The sequence below is a fragment of the Bufo bufo genome, chromosome 6 (assembly GCF_905171765.1).
Source record: "Bufo bufo chromosome 6, aBufBuf1.1, whole genome shotgun sequence".
Lineage (NCBI taxonomy): Eukaryota > Metazoa > Chordata > Amphibia > Anura > Bufonidae > Bufo > Bufo bufo.
Window position 1 is genome coordinate 425,353,603 of NC_053394.1, and position 16,383 is coordinate 425,369,985.

Sequence of the window (16,383 nt, forward strand, 5' to 3'; positions counted from 1 at the left end):
CAGGGGTCTGGTCTGAAGACTGATATTAATATAGGGGTCTAGTCTGGGGACTGATAATACAGGGGTCTGGTCTGGGGACTGATAATAATACAGGGGTCTGGGGACTGATATTAATATAAGGGTTTTGTCTGGTGACATAATACAGAGGTCTTGTCTGGGGACTGATATCAAAATAGGAGTCTGGTCTGAAGACTGATATTAATATAGGGGTCTAGTCTGGGGACTGATAATACAGGGGTCTGGTCTGGGGACTGATATTAATATAGGGGTCTGGTCTGGGGACTGATATTAATATAGGGGTCTTGGGAATGATAATAATACAGGGGTCTGGTCTGGGGACTGATAATAATACAGGGGTCTTGGGAATGATAATAATACAGGGGTCTTGTCTGGGGGTTGAAATAGGGGATTTGCCTGATATTAATATAGGGGTCTGAATATTTTTAGGGGATCTCTTGGGGGGGGGGGGGGGGTCTAAATATATTTGTCCATGCCTTTTATATGCTTCCTTCCATTTCTGCCATGACCCGCTGCCGCAGTATCACCACTTTGCAGTCAGGTGTGCAGTGTACTTGATGTACTTGATTTGCGACTTAAGTTGGTGTTTTTGTTATTTTTTAATGTTCTATTACATTAACCTGGATCAGTCATGTGATGTCCTCGTAGAGGTCACAGGGAGAGGAGGAGGAGGAGGAGGCCGTACATGCCGCCCCCGGGCTGAATTTACACAACAAACATGGCAGACATGTGGAGACTGGTGGTATTATTAGAGGACATGACTATCATGTGTGATACAGTCTGCTGAGCTGGGGTATCTAATCCTACCTTCAGTGATATTGTCTGCTGAGTTGCCGTATCTAAGCTTGTCATATGGGATATTGTCTGCTGAACCTATGTATCTAATTCTATCTTCTGTGATACTGTTTGTTAAACCTTGGTATCTTTTCCTGTTGTGTGATACTGTCCACTGAGCTGTGTATCTAATCTTATCATGTGTGATACTGTCTGCTGAGCTGTGTATCTAATCTTATCATGTGTGATACTGTCTGCTGAGCGGTGTATCTAATCCTATCATGTGTGATACTGCCTGCTGAGCTGTGTATCTAATCCTATCCTGTGTGATACTACCTGCTGAGCTGTGTATCTAATCCTATCCTGTGTGATACTGTCCTCTGAGCTGTGTATCTAATCTTATCATGTGTGATACTGTCCTCTGAGCTGTGTATCTAATCTTATCATGTGTGATACTGTCCTCTGAGCTGTGTATCTAATCCTATCATGTGTGATACTGTCCACTGAGCTGTGTATCTAATCTTATCATGTGTGATACTGTCTGCTGAGCTGTGTATCTAATCTTATCATGTGTGATACTGTCTGCTGAGCTGTGTATCTAATCCTATCATGTGTGATACTGTCTGCTGAGCTGTGTATCTAATCTTATCATGTGTGATACTGTCCTCTGAGCTATGTATCTAATCCTATCATGTGTGATACTGCCTGCTGAGCTGTGTATCTAATCCTATCCTGTGTGATACTGCCTGCTGAGCTGTGTATCTAATCCTATCCTGTGTGATACTACCTGCTAAGCTGTGTATCTAATCCTATCCTGTGTGATACTGTCCTCTGAGCTGTGTATCTAATCTTATCATGTGTGATACTGTCCTCTGAGCTGTGTATCTAATCTTATCATGTGTGATACTGTCCTCTGAGCTGTGTATCTAATCCTATCATGTGCGATACTGTCTGCTGAGCTGTGTATCTAATCTTATCATGTGTGATACTGTCTGCTGAGCTGTGTATCTAATCCTATCATGTGTGATACTGTCCTCTGAGCTATGTATCTAATCCTATCATGTGTGATACTGCCTGCTGAGCTGTGTATCTAATCCTATCCTGTGTGATACTGCCTGCTGAGCTGTGTATCTAATCCTATCCTGTGTGATACTACCTGCTGAGCTTTGTATCTAATCCTATCGTGTGTGATACTGTCTGCTGAGCTGTGTATCTAATCCTATCCTGTGTGATACTGTCCTCTGAGCTGTGTATCTAATCTTATCATGTGTGATACTGTCCTCTGAGCTGTGTATCTAATCTTATCATGTGTGATACTGTCCTCTGAGCTGTGTATCTAATCTTATCATGTGTGATACTGTCCTCTGAGCTGTGTATCTAATCCTATCATGTGCGATACTGTCTGCTGAGCTGTGTATCTAATCTTATCATGTGTGATACTGTCTGCTGAGCTGTGTATCTAATCCTATCATGTGTGATACTGTCTGCTGAGCTGTGTATCTAATCCTATCATGTGTGATACTGTCCTCTGAGCTATGTATCTAATCCTATCATGTGTGATACTGTCCTCTGAGCTATGTATCTAATCCTATCATGTGTGATACTGCCTGCTGAGCTGTGTATCTAATCCTATCCTGTGTGATACTGCCTGCTGAGCTGTGTATCTAATCCTATCCTGTGTGATACTACCTGCTGAGCTGTGTATCTAATCCTATCCTGTGTGATACTGTCCTCTGAGCTGTGTATCTAATCTTATCATGTGTGATACTGTCCTCTGAGCTGTGTATCTAATCTTATCATGTGTGATACTGTCCTCTGAGCTGTGTATCTAATCCTATCATGTGCGATACTGTCTGCTGAGCTGTGTATCTAATCTTATCATGTGTGATACTGTCTGCTGAGCTGTGTATCTAATCCTATCATGTGTGATACTGTCCTCTGAGCTATGTATCTAATCCTATCATGTGTGATACTGCCTGCTGAGCTGTGTATCTAATCCTATCCTGTGTGATACTGCCTGCTGAGCTGTGTATCTAATCCTATCCTGTGTGATACTACCTGCTGAGCTTTGTATCTAATCCTATCGTGTGTGATACTGTCTGCTGAGCTGTGTATCTAATCCTATCCTGTGTGATACTGTCCTCTGAGCTGTGTATCTAATCTTATCATGTGTGATACTGTCCTCTAAGCTGTGTATCTAATCTTATCATGTGTGATACTGTCCTCTGAGCTGTGTATCTAATCTTATCATGTGTGATACTGTCCTCTGAGCTGTGTATCTAATCCTATCATGTGCGATACTGTCTGCTGAGCTGTCTATCTAATCTTATCATGTGTGATACTGTCTGCTGAGCTGTGTATCTAATCCTATCATGTGTGATACTGTCCTCTGAGCTATGTATCTATTCCTATCATGTGTGATACTGCCTGCTGAGCTGTGTATCTAATCCTATCCTGTGTGATACTGCCTGCTGAGCTGTGTATCTAATCCTATCCTGTGTGATACTACCTGCTGAGCTTTGTATCTAATCCTATCGTGTGTGATACTGTCTGCTGAGCTGTGTATCTAATCCTATCCTGTGTGATACTGTCCTCTGAGCTGTGTATCTAATCTTATCATGTGTGATACTGTCCTCTGAGCTGTGTATCTAATCCTATAATGTGTGATACTGTCTGCTGAGCTGTGTATCTAATCCTATCATGTGTGATACTGTCCGCTGAGCTGTGTATTTAATCCTATCATGTGTGATACTGTCCTCTGAGCTGTGTATCTAATCTTATCATGTGTGATACTGTCCTCTGAGCTGTGTATCTAATCTTATCATGTGTGATACTGTCCTCTGAGCTGTGTATCTAATCCTATCATGTGTGATACTGTCCTCTGAGCTATGTATCTAATCCTATCATGTGTGATACTGCCTGCTGAGCTGTGTATCTAATCCTATCCTGTGTGATACTGCCTGCTGAGCTGTGTATCTAATCCTATCCTGTGTGATACTACCTGCTGAGCTTTGTATCTAATCCTATCGTGTGTGATACTGTCTGCTGAGCTGTGTATCTAATCCTATCCTGTGTGATACTGTCCTCTGAGCTGTGTATCTAATCTTATCATGTGTGATACTGTCTGCTGAGCTGTGTATCTAATCTTATCATGTGTGATACTGTCTGCTGAGCTGTGTATCTAATCCTATCATGTGTGATACTGTCCGCTGAGCTGTGTATCTAATCCTATCATGTGTGATACTGTCTGCTGAGCTGTGTATCTAATCCTATCATGTGTGATACTGTCCTCTGAGCTGTGTATCTAATCTTATCATGTGTGATACTGTCCGCTGAGCTGATGTATCTAATCCTATCCTGTGTGATACTGTCTGCTGAGCTGTGTATCTAATCTTATCATGTGTGATACTGTCCTCTGAGCTGTGTATCTAATCTTATCATGTGTGATACTGTCTGCTGAGCTGATGTATCTAATCCTATCCTGTGTGATACTGTCTGCTGAGCTGTGTATCTAATCCTATCATGTGTGATACTGTCTGCTGAGGTGTGTATCTAAGCCTATCATGTGTGATACTGTCTGCTGGGCTGTGTATCTAAGCCTATCATGTGTGATACTGTCTGCTGAGCTGTGTATCTAATCCTATCATGTGTGATACTGTCTGCTGAGCTGTGTATCTAATCCTATCATGTGTGATACTGTCTGCTGAGCTGTGTATCTAAGCCTGTCATGTGTGATACTGTCTGCTGAGCTGTGTATCTAAGCCTGTCATGTGTGATACAGTCTGCTGAGCTGTGTATCTAATCCTATCATGTGTGATACTGTCTGCTGAGCTGTGTATCTAATCCTATCCTTTGTGATACTGTCTGCTTAGCTGTGTATCTAATCCTATCATGTGTGATACTGTCTGCTGAGCTGTGTATCTAATCCTGTCATGTGTGATACTGTCTGCTGAGCTGTGTATCTAAGCCTGTCATGTGTGATACTGTCTGCTGAGCCATGTATCTAATCCTATCATGTGTGATACTGTCTGCTGAGCTGTGTATCTAATCCTATCATGTGTGATACTGTCTGCTGAGCTGTGTATCTAATCCTATCATATGTGATACTGTCTTCTGAGCTGTGTATCTAAGCCTATCATGTGTGATACTGTCTGCAGTGCTGTGTATCTAATCCTACCATGTGTGATACAGTATACTGTGCTGTGTATCTAATCCTATCATATGTGATACTGCCTGCTGAGCTGTGTATCTAATCCTATCCTGTGTGATACTGCCTGCTGAGCTGTGTATCTAATCCTATCCTGTGTGATACTACCTGCTGAGCTTTGTATCTAATCCTATCGTGTGTGATACTGTCTGCTGAGCTGTGTATCTAATCCTATCCTGTGTGATACTGTCCTCTGAGCTGTGTATCTAATCTTATCATGTGTGATACTGTCTGCTGAGCTGTGTATCTAATCCTATCATGTGCGATACTGTCTGCTGAGCTGTGTATCTAATCTTATCATGTGTGATACTGTCTGCTGAGCTGTGTATCTAATCCTATCATGTGTGATACTGTCCGCTGAGCTGTGTATCTAATCCTATCATGTGTGATACTGTCTGCTGAGCTGTGTATCTAATCCTATCATGTGTGATACTGTCCTCTGAGCTGTGTATCTAATCTTATCATGTGTGATACTGTCCGCTGAGCTGATGTATCTAATCCTATCCTGTGTGATACTGTCTGCTGAGCTGTGTATCTAATCTTATCATGTGTGATACTGTCCTCTGAGCTGTGTATCTAATCTTATCATGTGTGATACTGTCTGCTGAGCTGATGTATCTAATCCTATCCTGTGTGATACTGTCTGCTGAGCTGTGTATCTAATCCTATCATGTGTGATACTGTCTGCTGAGGTGTGTATCTAAGCCTATCATGTGTGATACTGTCTGCTGGGCTGTGTATCTAAGCCTATCATGTGTGATACTGTCTGCTGAGCTGTGTATCTAATCCTATCATGTGTGATACTGTCTGCTGAGCTGTGTATCTAATCCTATCATGTGTGATACTGTCTGCTGAGCTGTGTATCTAAGCCTGTCATGTGTGATACTGTCTGCTGAGCTGTGTATCTAAGCCTGTCATGTGTGATACAGTCTGCTGAGCTGTGTATCTAATCCTATCATATGTGATACTGTCTGCTGAGCTGTGTATCTAATCCTATCCTTTGTGATACTGTCTGCTTAGCTGTGTATCTAATCCTATCATGTGTGATACTGTCTGCTGAGCTGTGTATCTAATCCTGTCATGTGTGATACTGTCTGCTGAGCTGTGTATCTAAGCCTGTCATGTGTGATACTGTCTGCTGAGCCATGTATCTAATCCTATCATGTGTGATACTGTCTGCTGAGCTGTGTATCTAATCCTATCATGTGTGATACTGTCTGCTGAGCTGTGTATCTAATCCTATCATATGTGATACTGTCTTCTGAGCTGTGTATCTAAGCCTATCATGTGTGATACTGTCTGCAGTGCTGTGTATCTAATCCTACCATGTGTGATACAGTATACTGTGCTGTGTATCTAATCCTATCATATGTGATACTGTCTGCTGAGCTGTGTATCTAAGCCTATCATGTGTGATACTGTCTGCTGAGCTGTGTATCTAATCCTATCATGTGTGATACTGTCTGCTGAGCTGTGTATCTAATCCTATCCTGTGTGATACTGTCTGCTGAGCTGATGTATCTAATCCTATCCTGTGTGATACTGTCTTCTGAGCTGTGTATCTAATCTTATCATGTGTGATACTATCTGCTGAGCTGTGTATCTAATCTTATCATGTGTTATACTGTCTGTTAAACTGCTGTATCCAAGCTTGCCTGCTGAATCTCTGTATCTAATCCTATCTTCTGTAATATTGTTGGCTGAGTAGCTGTATCTAAGCTTGTCACATGTGATAATGTCTGCTGAGCTGTGTATCCAAGTTTGCTGTGTGTGGTACAATCTGTTGAACCTCTGTATCTAATCCTGTCTTCTGTGATAGTGTCTTCTGAGTTGCTGTTATATGTGATACTGTCTGTTGAATCCTTGTATCTAATCCTATCATGTGTGATACAGTCTGCTGAGCTGTGTATCTAATCCTATCCTGTGTGATACAGTCTGCTGAGCTGTGTATCTAATCCTATCCTGTGTGATACTGTCTGTTGAATCCTTGTATCTAATCCTATCATGTGTGATACTGTCTGCTGAGCTGTGTATCTAATCCTATCCTTTGTGATACTGTCTGCTTAGCTGTGTATCTAATCCTATCATGTGTGATACTGTCTGCTGAGCTGTGTATCTAATCCTGTCATGTGTGATACTGTCTGCTGAGCTGTGTATCTAAGCCTGTCATGTGTGATACTGTCTGCTGAACCATGTATCTAATCCTATCATGTGTGATACTGTCTGCTGAGCTGTGTATCTAATCCTATCATGTGTGATACTGTCTGCTGAGCTGTGTATCTAATCCTATCATATGTGATACTGTCTGCTGAGCTGTGTATCTAAGCCTATCATGTGTGATACTGTCTGCTGAGCTGTGTATCTAATCCTGTCCTGTGTAATACTGTCTGCTGAGCTGTGTATCTAATCCTATCCTTTGTGATACTGTCTGCTTAGCTGTGTATCTAATCCTATCATGTGTGATACTGTCTGCTGAGCTGTGTATCTAATCCTGTCATGTGTGATACTGTCTGCTGAGCTGTGTATCTAAGCCTGTCATGTGTGATACTGTCTGCTGAGCCATGTATCTAATCCTATCATGTGTGATACTGTCTGCTGAGCTGTGTATCTAATCCTATCATGTGTGATACTGTCTGCTGAGCTGTGTATCTAATCCTATCATATGTGATACTGTCTGCTGAGCTGTGTATCTAAGCCTATCATGTGTGATACTGTCTGCTGAGGTGTGTATCTAAGCCTATCATGTGTGATACTGTCTGCTGGGCTGTGTATCTAAGCCTATCATGTGTGATACTGTCTGCTGAGCTGTGTATCTAAGCCTGTCATGTGTGATACTGTCTGCTGAGCTGTGTATCTAAGCCTGTCATGTGTGATACAGTCTGCTGAGCTGTGTATCTAATCCTATCATGTGTGATACTGTCTGCTGAGCTGTGTATCTAATCCTATCATATGTGATACTGTCTGCTGAGCTGTGTATCTAATCCTATCCTTTGTGATACTGTCTGCTTAGCTGTGTATCTAATCCTATCATGTGTGATACTGTCTGCTGAGCTGTGTATCTAATCCTGTCATGTGTGATATTGTCTGCTGAGCTGTGTATCTAAGCCTGTCATGTGTGATACTGTCTGCTGAGCTGTGTATCTAATCCTATCATGTGTGATACTGTCTGCTGAGCTGTGTATCTAATCCTATCATGTGTGATACTGTCTGCTGAGCTGTGTATCTAATCCTATCATGTGTGATACTGTCTGCTGAGCTTTGTATCTAAGCCTATCATGTGTGATACTGTCTGCTGAGCTGTGTATCTAATCCTATCATGTGTGATACTGTCTGCTGAGCTGTGTATCTAATCCTATCATGTGTGATACTGTCTGCTGAGCTGTGTATCTAATCCTATCATATGTGATACTGTCTGCTGAGCTGTGTATCTAATCCTATCCTGTGTGATACTGTCTGCTGAGCTGTGTATCTAAGCCTGTCATGTGTGATACTGTCTGCTGAGCTGTGTATCTAATCCTATCATATGTGATACTGTCTGCTGAGCTGTGTATCTAATCCTATCCTGTGTGATACTGTCTGCTGAGCTGTGTATCTAAGCCCGTCATGTGTGATACTGTCTGCTGAGCTGTGTATCTAAGCCTGTCATGTGTGATACTGTCTGCTGAGCTGTGTATCTAAGCCCGTCATGTGTGATACTGTCTGCTGAGCTGTGTATCTAAGCCTGTCATGTGTGATACTGTCTGCTGAGCTGTGTATCTAAGCCCGTCATGTGTGATACTGTCTGCTGAGCTGTGTATCTAAGCCTGTCATGTGTGATACTGTCTGATGAGCTGTGTATCTAATACTATCATGTGTGATACTGTCTGTTGAATCCCTGTGTGATACTGTCTGCTGAGCCGTTGTATCTAAGCCTATCGTATGTGATACTTTCTATTGAGCCGTCGTATCTAAGCCTATCATGTGATACAGTCTCATTTCCATTATGCTGCAGTACACTCTGTGGGTCTGCAGAGGGCGCAGCAGTTCTGCTCCCCATCACCACAACACTAAGGCGGCTGTAGTAGCGGGGTAACAATGGCTGCATTATGTTAGTCAGGTGCCAGGCGATGCCAGGGCTGGAGCTGGCAGACAATAAAGCGCCTGTTAGATACAAGGTATCACAGGAGACGGGCATTATTGCCAGCGTTCCTGACAAGCGGCGGATAACTGCTGCTGGATCGGTTCCTTGTCACCCAGACCAGAAGCCATGTATTTCTGCCTGCAGCGAGGGATGGACGTGTGTGTGCCACCTTAGAAGCCACGGCTGGTGCTGGGGGCCCTGCTGCTTTCTTATGTGACAGGGGGCCCCACAGACACCAGGGCTGCAACCTCTGCACCCCCTATAGTGACACCCTTGGGTCCTGGTAGTCAGAGGAAGCTGCCTAACTCAGTCCTTACCGGATCCCATAGGAACGGACATTGCATCAATAGGTGGGGTTTGGCGGCGCCTTACTGAATTCCGCCGTTTATCCGCTTTTGGAATCTGGGGGGTCCCAGCCCAGTTCCCCCTCGGTCCATATATTCCCCAGCAGGTCTCAGGCATTTATAATCAGGAACAACAATGATGCATCAGAAGTTAGCTAAATGTGGAGTTCCTCTTTAAATCACTTTACAGCTCTTCCTGGCAGGATGCATCAGAAGTTAGCTAAATTTGGAGTTCCCCTTTAAATTACCTTACTGCTCTTCCTGGCAGGATGCATCAGAAGTTAGCTAAATGTGGAATTCCCCTTTAAATCACTTTACTGCTCTTCCTGGCAGGATGCATTAGAAGTTAGTTAGCTAAATGTGGTGTTCCCCTTCAAATCACTTTACTGCTCTTCCTGGCAGGATGCATTAGAAGTTAGCTAAACGTGGAGTTCCCCTTTAAATCACTTTACAGCTCTTCCTGGCAGGATGCATCAGAAGTTAGCTAAATTTGGAGTTCACCTTTAAATTACCTTACTGCTCTTCCTGGTAGGATGCATCAGAAGTTAGCTAAATGTGGAATTCCCCTTTAAATCACTTTACTGCTCTTCCTGGCAGGATGCATTAGAAGTTAGTTAGCTAAATGTGGTGTTCCCCTTCAAATCACTTTACTGCTCTTCCTGGCAGGATGCATCAGAAGTTAGCTAAATGTGGAATTCCCCTTTAAATCACTTTACTGCTCTTCCTGGTAGGATGCATCAGAAGTTAGCTAAATGTGGAATTCCCCTTTAAATCACTTTACTGCTCTTCCTGGCAGGATGCATTAGAAGTTAGTTAGCTAAATGTGGTGTTCCCCTTCAAATCACTTTACTGCTCTTCCTGGCAGGATGCATTAGAAGTTAGCTAAACGTGGAGTTCCCCTTTAAATCACTTTACTGCTCTTCCTGGCAGGATGGATTAGAAGTTAGCTAAACGTGGAGTTCCTCTTTAAATCACTTTACTGCTCTTCCTGGCAGGATGCATCAGAAGTTAGCTAAACGTGGAGTTCCCCTTTAAAACACTTTACTGCTCTTCCTGGCAGGATGCATTAGAAGTTAGCTAAACGTGGGGTTCCCCTTTAAATCACTTTACTGCTCCTCCTGGCAGGATGCATCAGAAGTTAGCTAAATGTGGAGTTCCCCTTTAAATCACATTACTGCTCTTCCTGGCAGGATGCATTAGAAGTTAGCTAAACGTGGGGTTCCCCTTTAAATCACTTTACTGCTCCTCCTGGCAGGATGCATCAGCAGTTAGCTAAATGTGGAGTTCCCCTTTAAATCACTTTACTGCTCTTCCTGGCAGGATGCATCAGAAGTTAGCTAAACGTGGAGTTCCCCTTTAAATCACTTTACTGCTCCTCCTGGCAGGATGCATCAGAAGTTAGCTAAATGTGGAGTTCCCCTTTAAATCACTTTACTGCTCCTCCTGGCAGGATGCATCAGAAGTTAGCTAAATGTGGAGTTCCTCTTTAAAACACTTTACTGCTCTTCCTGACATGATGCATCAGAAGTTAGCTAAATGCGGAGTTCCCCTTTAAATCACTTTACTGCTCCTCCTGGCAGGATGCATCAGAAGTTAGCTAAATGTGGCGTTCACCTTTAAAACACTTTACTGCTCCTCCTGGCAGGATGCATCAGAAGTTAGCTAAATCTGGAGTTCCCCTTTAAAACACTTTACTGCTCCTCCTGGCAGGATGTGCGGTTGTAACTCATCCACTATAAATAGCATTATGTCCAGCTTGTAGGATAGTGCACTTATGGAGGTGACTAATGTCTGTTGATGTTTTGCACGGACGATACGTGTTTTGTCCTTGAGAAGTGATGGTTTCGCTCCTCTCTGAGTGTGAGCGCAATCTGTCCTCCGACTATCTCCAGATCTCCAGTAATTACAGAAAACAAGGCCCGGGCGGTGTGGGCGGAGGCGGCCATAAGACACCTGCTCCTCCTGAGGTACAGGTGAGACAATACCTCAGACATCATCCGAGCTGCTGCTTGTGACGGATCCAGACGGGACCCGAGTCCGGTACTCCTTGCGGGTAAGGACTGTTTACTATCCTCACCTTCACATAGGATGGATTCCGGTTACACTAAGTTATCCCTTATCCACAGGATATTAGATCGTGGGAGTCCTACCACTGGGACCCCCACCCATCACGAGCTACCCCCTAAAGCTTGGTCGGGCACGCGAGAGAGTGGAGCGCGGTATGGGGCCATAGAGATGAGCATGGGCGACTTCGTTCATTTAAGCGTGGCTGTGGGGGGGTCTGAGCAGTGGGACCACCACCCATCGAATAGATATCCCCCTTTCTGTGGATAGGTGATAACGTGAAACTACTGGAATACCCCTTTAAAGGCTGATCTACACTTAAAGGGTAACTCCATTTAATAGCAGAAACTTCAGGGGTGACTGCAGTTAAACCCGTAATCCCATTTTCCTCCATTTACAGTATAGGACCAGAGCAAACAGCTACTCATATCTCAGCTTCCTTAAAGCGGTATTCCGGTTACAGAAAGTTATTATCCCCTATCCACAGGATGATGGCTATCCTCCGGCACTCCAGCTGTGCTAAAACTACAACTCCCAAAATATACACTTGCTTGGCTGTTCTCAGAACTCCATAGAAATGAATGGAGCATGCTGGGAGTCGTAGTTTTACCAGTGCCGGAGGTTAGCCATCGCTGAGATAGGGGATAACAATTAGATCGGCGGGGGTCCTACCACTGGGACTCCCACTGGTCACGAGAACGGGGGCAGCCGTGGAGCCCCCCTGAAGTGGATGGAGCGGCTGGTCGGAAATGCGTGCCGCTGCTCCGGATCTCTTTTATTACGTGTCCTCCCACTGGTCACGAGAATGGGGGCAGCCGTGGAGCCCCCCTGAAGTGCATGGAGCGGCTGGTCGGAAATGCGTGCCGCTGCTCCGGATCTCTTTTATTACGTGTCCTCCCACTAGCTCATTCCCTGCAGCATAAGGCTACATTCACACGACCATGCGGATCCGCAAAACACGGATACTGGCCGGCGTGCGTTCCGCAATTTGTGGGCTGCACATGGCTGCCGCTACCATAGAAATTGAGACAAGAATAGGACATGCTGTATAATGAATGACTCAATGAAAAATCAATTTTGCGGAACGGGTGCGGACTCATGCGTATGGCTGTGTGAATGTAGCCTGAGAGGGTCCCATAGCTTTGTTAAGGCTGCACTTCCTGTTTCATGAATAGAATGCCAGAACTACAGTAAAGACTGACACAAAACAGTAGGAGAGACATCCCAGACATTTTTCCTTAGCCTAAAAGATTTCATATTCAAGACAGTGATCTGTCCTTGGGGGCTGTAGGCTAATCCAGGTGTCCACACCTGTCAACAGCGCCACACCTGTCCACGGGTTGTGTGCGGTACTCCAGGTCAGCTCTACTGAAAGTGAATGTGGTGGCGCTGCAACACCGCACACAGCCTGGCACAGGCTTCCTGGGAGAGGGATAGGGGGTCAAGTGCAGTCAGTGCGGTATTTTTTCTGGCTCAATGATTCTGCACTGACTTACTTGTTTGGCGCACATTCGGTCAGACATTGCTTTCTTATCGCCATTTGGACCACTATTATATAGGCACGGCATAGTGTTGTACTCTATGGCACTGTTATACAGGCACTATGGGGCAGCATTATGGTGGTATTACACAGGCACTACAAAACAGTGTTAGTTTTGTACTCTGTGACACTATTATACAGGTACTGTATGGCTGCATTAAGGTGGTATTATATAGGTAGAGCATAGCACTGCTAGTGTTGTACTCCATGGCACTATAGGGCAGCATTATGGTGGTATTATATAGGTAGATCATAGCAGTGCTAGTGTTGTACTCTGTGACACTATTATACAGGTACTGTATGGCAGCATTAAGGTGGTATTATATAGGTAGATCATAGCACTGTTAGTGTTGTACTCTATGGCACTATTATATAGACAGCATAATGGTGGTATTATATAGGTAGATCATAGCACTGTTAGTGTTGTACTCTATGGCACTATTATATAGACAGCATAATGGTGGTATTATATAGGTAGATAATAGCACTGTTAGTGTTGTACTCCATGGCACTATTATATAGGCAGCATTATGGTGGTATTATATAGGTAGATCATAGCACTGTTAGTGTTGTACTCTATGGCACTATTATATAGACAGCATAATGGTGGTATTATATAGGTAGATCATAGCACTGTTAGTGTTGTACTCTATGGCACTATTATATAGACAGCATAATGGTGGTATTATATAGGTAGATCATAGCACCGTTAGTGTTGTACTCTATGGCACTATTATATAGGCAGCATAATGGTGGTATTATATAGGTAGATGATATCATAGCAGTGCTAGTGTTGTACTCTATGGCACTATAGGGCGGTATTATGGCAGTATTATTCAGACACTCATAGGACTGTTATTGGGTTTGTATTATGGCATTATTATACTTCACCTCCCACCTTCATCTGCCTCTCAGAAAACTCAAAAACATCTACACAAGAAAAATCCTCTCACAACACTGTCGAAAAACAAGGGCAAAATGTGACCTCAAATTCACCGTAAAGAGCGGCGTGTGTTGTGCGTTGCCTATGGACTTGTTGACTGCAGTGCGGTAATTGCTGGGTGACGGGTTTACTTTGAGGGTCACGCCCTGCGCCCTGTAGCAACATAAACAGCAGCCATGTGGGATAGGCTATGTGCAATTCTGCCTTCATTCATGTGAAATAGAGCAGCTGGCGCAGCAACCATAGTCGAGCATGCATGTATTCTGAATGGGAAAAACAGAGAAAGCTGCTGCCACATACTTCTGTCAGCAGCTCCTCTCACCCAGAGCATAACGATCAGGCATGCTGTAATCCAACAGCCCAATCCTTTTCTCCCCCCAAGATCTTCCGTCAGCATTACATGGTTGATCGATCCGGCAGTTTTGACCGCCATATATATCGCCAAAGTGTTCCGAGAGTCAGACCCCTGCCAATCTCATATTGATGAAACCCCTTTGAAGTTGCTCATACACATTAGATGTACGGTGGCCAAACCCTCCGATATCATCGGGATCCATCAGCCATCTAATGAGATAAGACAGAAGTTTGTGACAACAGCGTTCTACGTTTTTCCCACTCAGAATACATGCATGCTCGACCAAGCCAATAATGCATGTGTATGAAAAGACAAATGTCAGCCAAATAAGCATTTAGCGGAAAATATGTAAAATGAATTTATATCAAGATCATGAAGTAACATTACATGATTGGGGCTGTAGTACTGTGGGTTTCTCAGAGATAGTACCACTCATGATAGACTTAGATACATGAACCAAAGGTCCTCTACCCTCCACACTTTGTTTCAGGCACTTTTCTTGATCATGTAAAGAGTGTTCCCCCTACTGGGGCCTTTTAGTAGTAGAGTTTCCCATAAACCAATTAGAGCACCTACTAAATGATTAACCATCATCTAATGTGTTCTCCTTCTTTCCCAGAAATGAGCATTTCTTGTGAACCCCCAGTGATCATTACACCAGACGCAGATGTCTGGGAAATCGATACCAGTGCCTATGCTGACTGTAGGCACTTTGTGGACTGGGACCAATTCCCCGCTAAAACCGGACCACTGAAAACCTCCCATGTGGAGATTCCTCAATCACAGAAGGACCTGAAGAAGATGGCAAGAGACGGAACTTGGGGTGAAAATCGAGCCGTGCGGGCTCAAGCCTACAACCAGATCACCAAAAATATTAATTGTCAGATATTTACACCCACCACAACCGTTTATCATAATGTGTCGGAGCGTCTTTTCGGGCAGAGTGGACTGGATGATCACCCGTTACCAGAATTCCTGGAGTGTTGTCCCATGCCCATGTATTGCCTGAATGCTCGAGGTGAAACTGCTGTGAAGAAGATACTTATATGCATTGGTGACCAGTATCCAGACATCACATACTGCCCCACGTTGCCCGCGGTGGTGGCCCTCTTGATGCATTTTAGTGAAGATGAAGCAGAGTGTTTTGAGAGGACATGCCGCCTCATTTCATGCTCGGAACACCACAAGACTTACATCGAGCAAAGTTTCTTGTCCTATGAAGCTTCCGGCATGACTTTTGGAGACTTAGCCAAAAAGTATTGCCAGGCTGGCCATAAGTTCATCACTACCCACTGTGAAAACTCATCGGAATTCTTCTCAGATTGGTTGATGTGGATCTTTGGAGACTTGCCCTTTGAATACATCATCAGGGTCTTTGATATCTTCCTTCTTGAGGGCAACAAGGTGCTGTACCGGGTGGCTCTAGCCTTGCTCAAGCAGTACAAGCTTCACACCGAGTATGAGGGTCAGGACGTTAAAAATGACATCCAGGAATTTGTCAAGAACATCTCCAACCACGTTTGTGTGGAGAAGCTGTTAGAGAAAGCCTTCAGCATTAGGCTTTTCTCCCACAAGGAGATCTGGCTTCTACACATGGCCAACAAAAAGGCTTTGTCGCAGAGTGGGATCACCGTCATGCAACCAAGGTGAATGGATACTCTTAAGGGAATTCCATCTTTTGAGCCACGTTTGGTGGTGGGGAGGGGAAAGGACTGTTGCACCCTTCCTTTAGGGAAACATTGGGGATCCCAACTCATGGACCTCTACCAGTGTTATCTCTTCAAAATGTCATTTCTCCAGTAAAATGCAGTATTACAACCCTGGACTTGGATGTCCCTATAGATGCCAGTGGTCCTATGTAGGCACTACTATGTGTGGTTACTTTTGTTGTGTGTGGCACAACTTAGTGGGCAGTACTGGGCTGAATTATATTATGTGGCACCAGTGTGTGGCACAGTTGGGGCCAATTTATTGTTTGGCACTACCGTATTGCATAGGTATTGAGTCAATTCAAATGG

The 16,383-nt window shown here is 44.0% G+C and overlaps 1 protein-coding gene across 3 annotated transcripts in view; it reads left to right on the forward strand.

The window, feature by feature from the left end:
• Positions 1 to 487: 487 nt before the first annotated feature.
• The window catches only part of LOC121005026 (TBC1 domain family member 24-like), a 47,262-nt gene continuing 31,366 nt past the window's right edge, over positions 488 to 16,383 (forward strand). For 2 of the 3 annotated variants that reach the window (XM_040437528.1, XM_040437526.1), the window contains exons 1-2: positions 11,117 to 11,516; positions 14,985 to 16,011. In XM_040437528.1, coding sequence (XP_040293462.1) covers positions 14,987 to 16,011 — 1,025 coding nt within the window. In that variant the 5' untranslated portion in view covers positions 11,117 to 11,516; positions 14,985 to 14,986. Of the gene's footprint in view, positions 761 to 11,116; positions 11,517 to 14,984; positions 16,012 to 16,383 lie in introns of those variants that run through there. The other variant, XM_040437527.1, reaches the window with a different exon arrangement.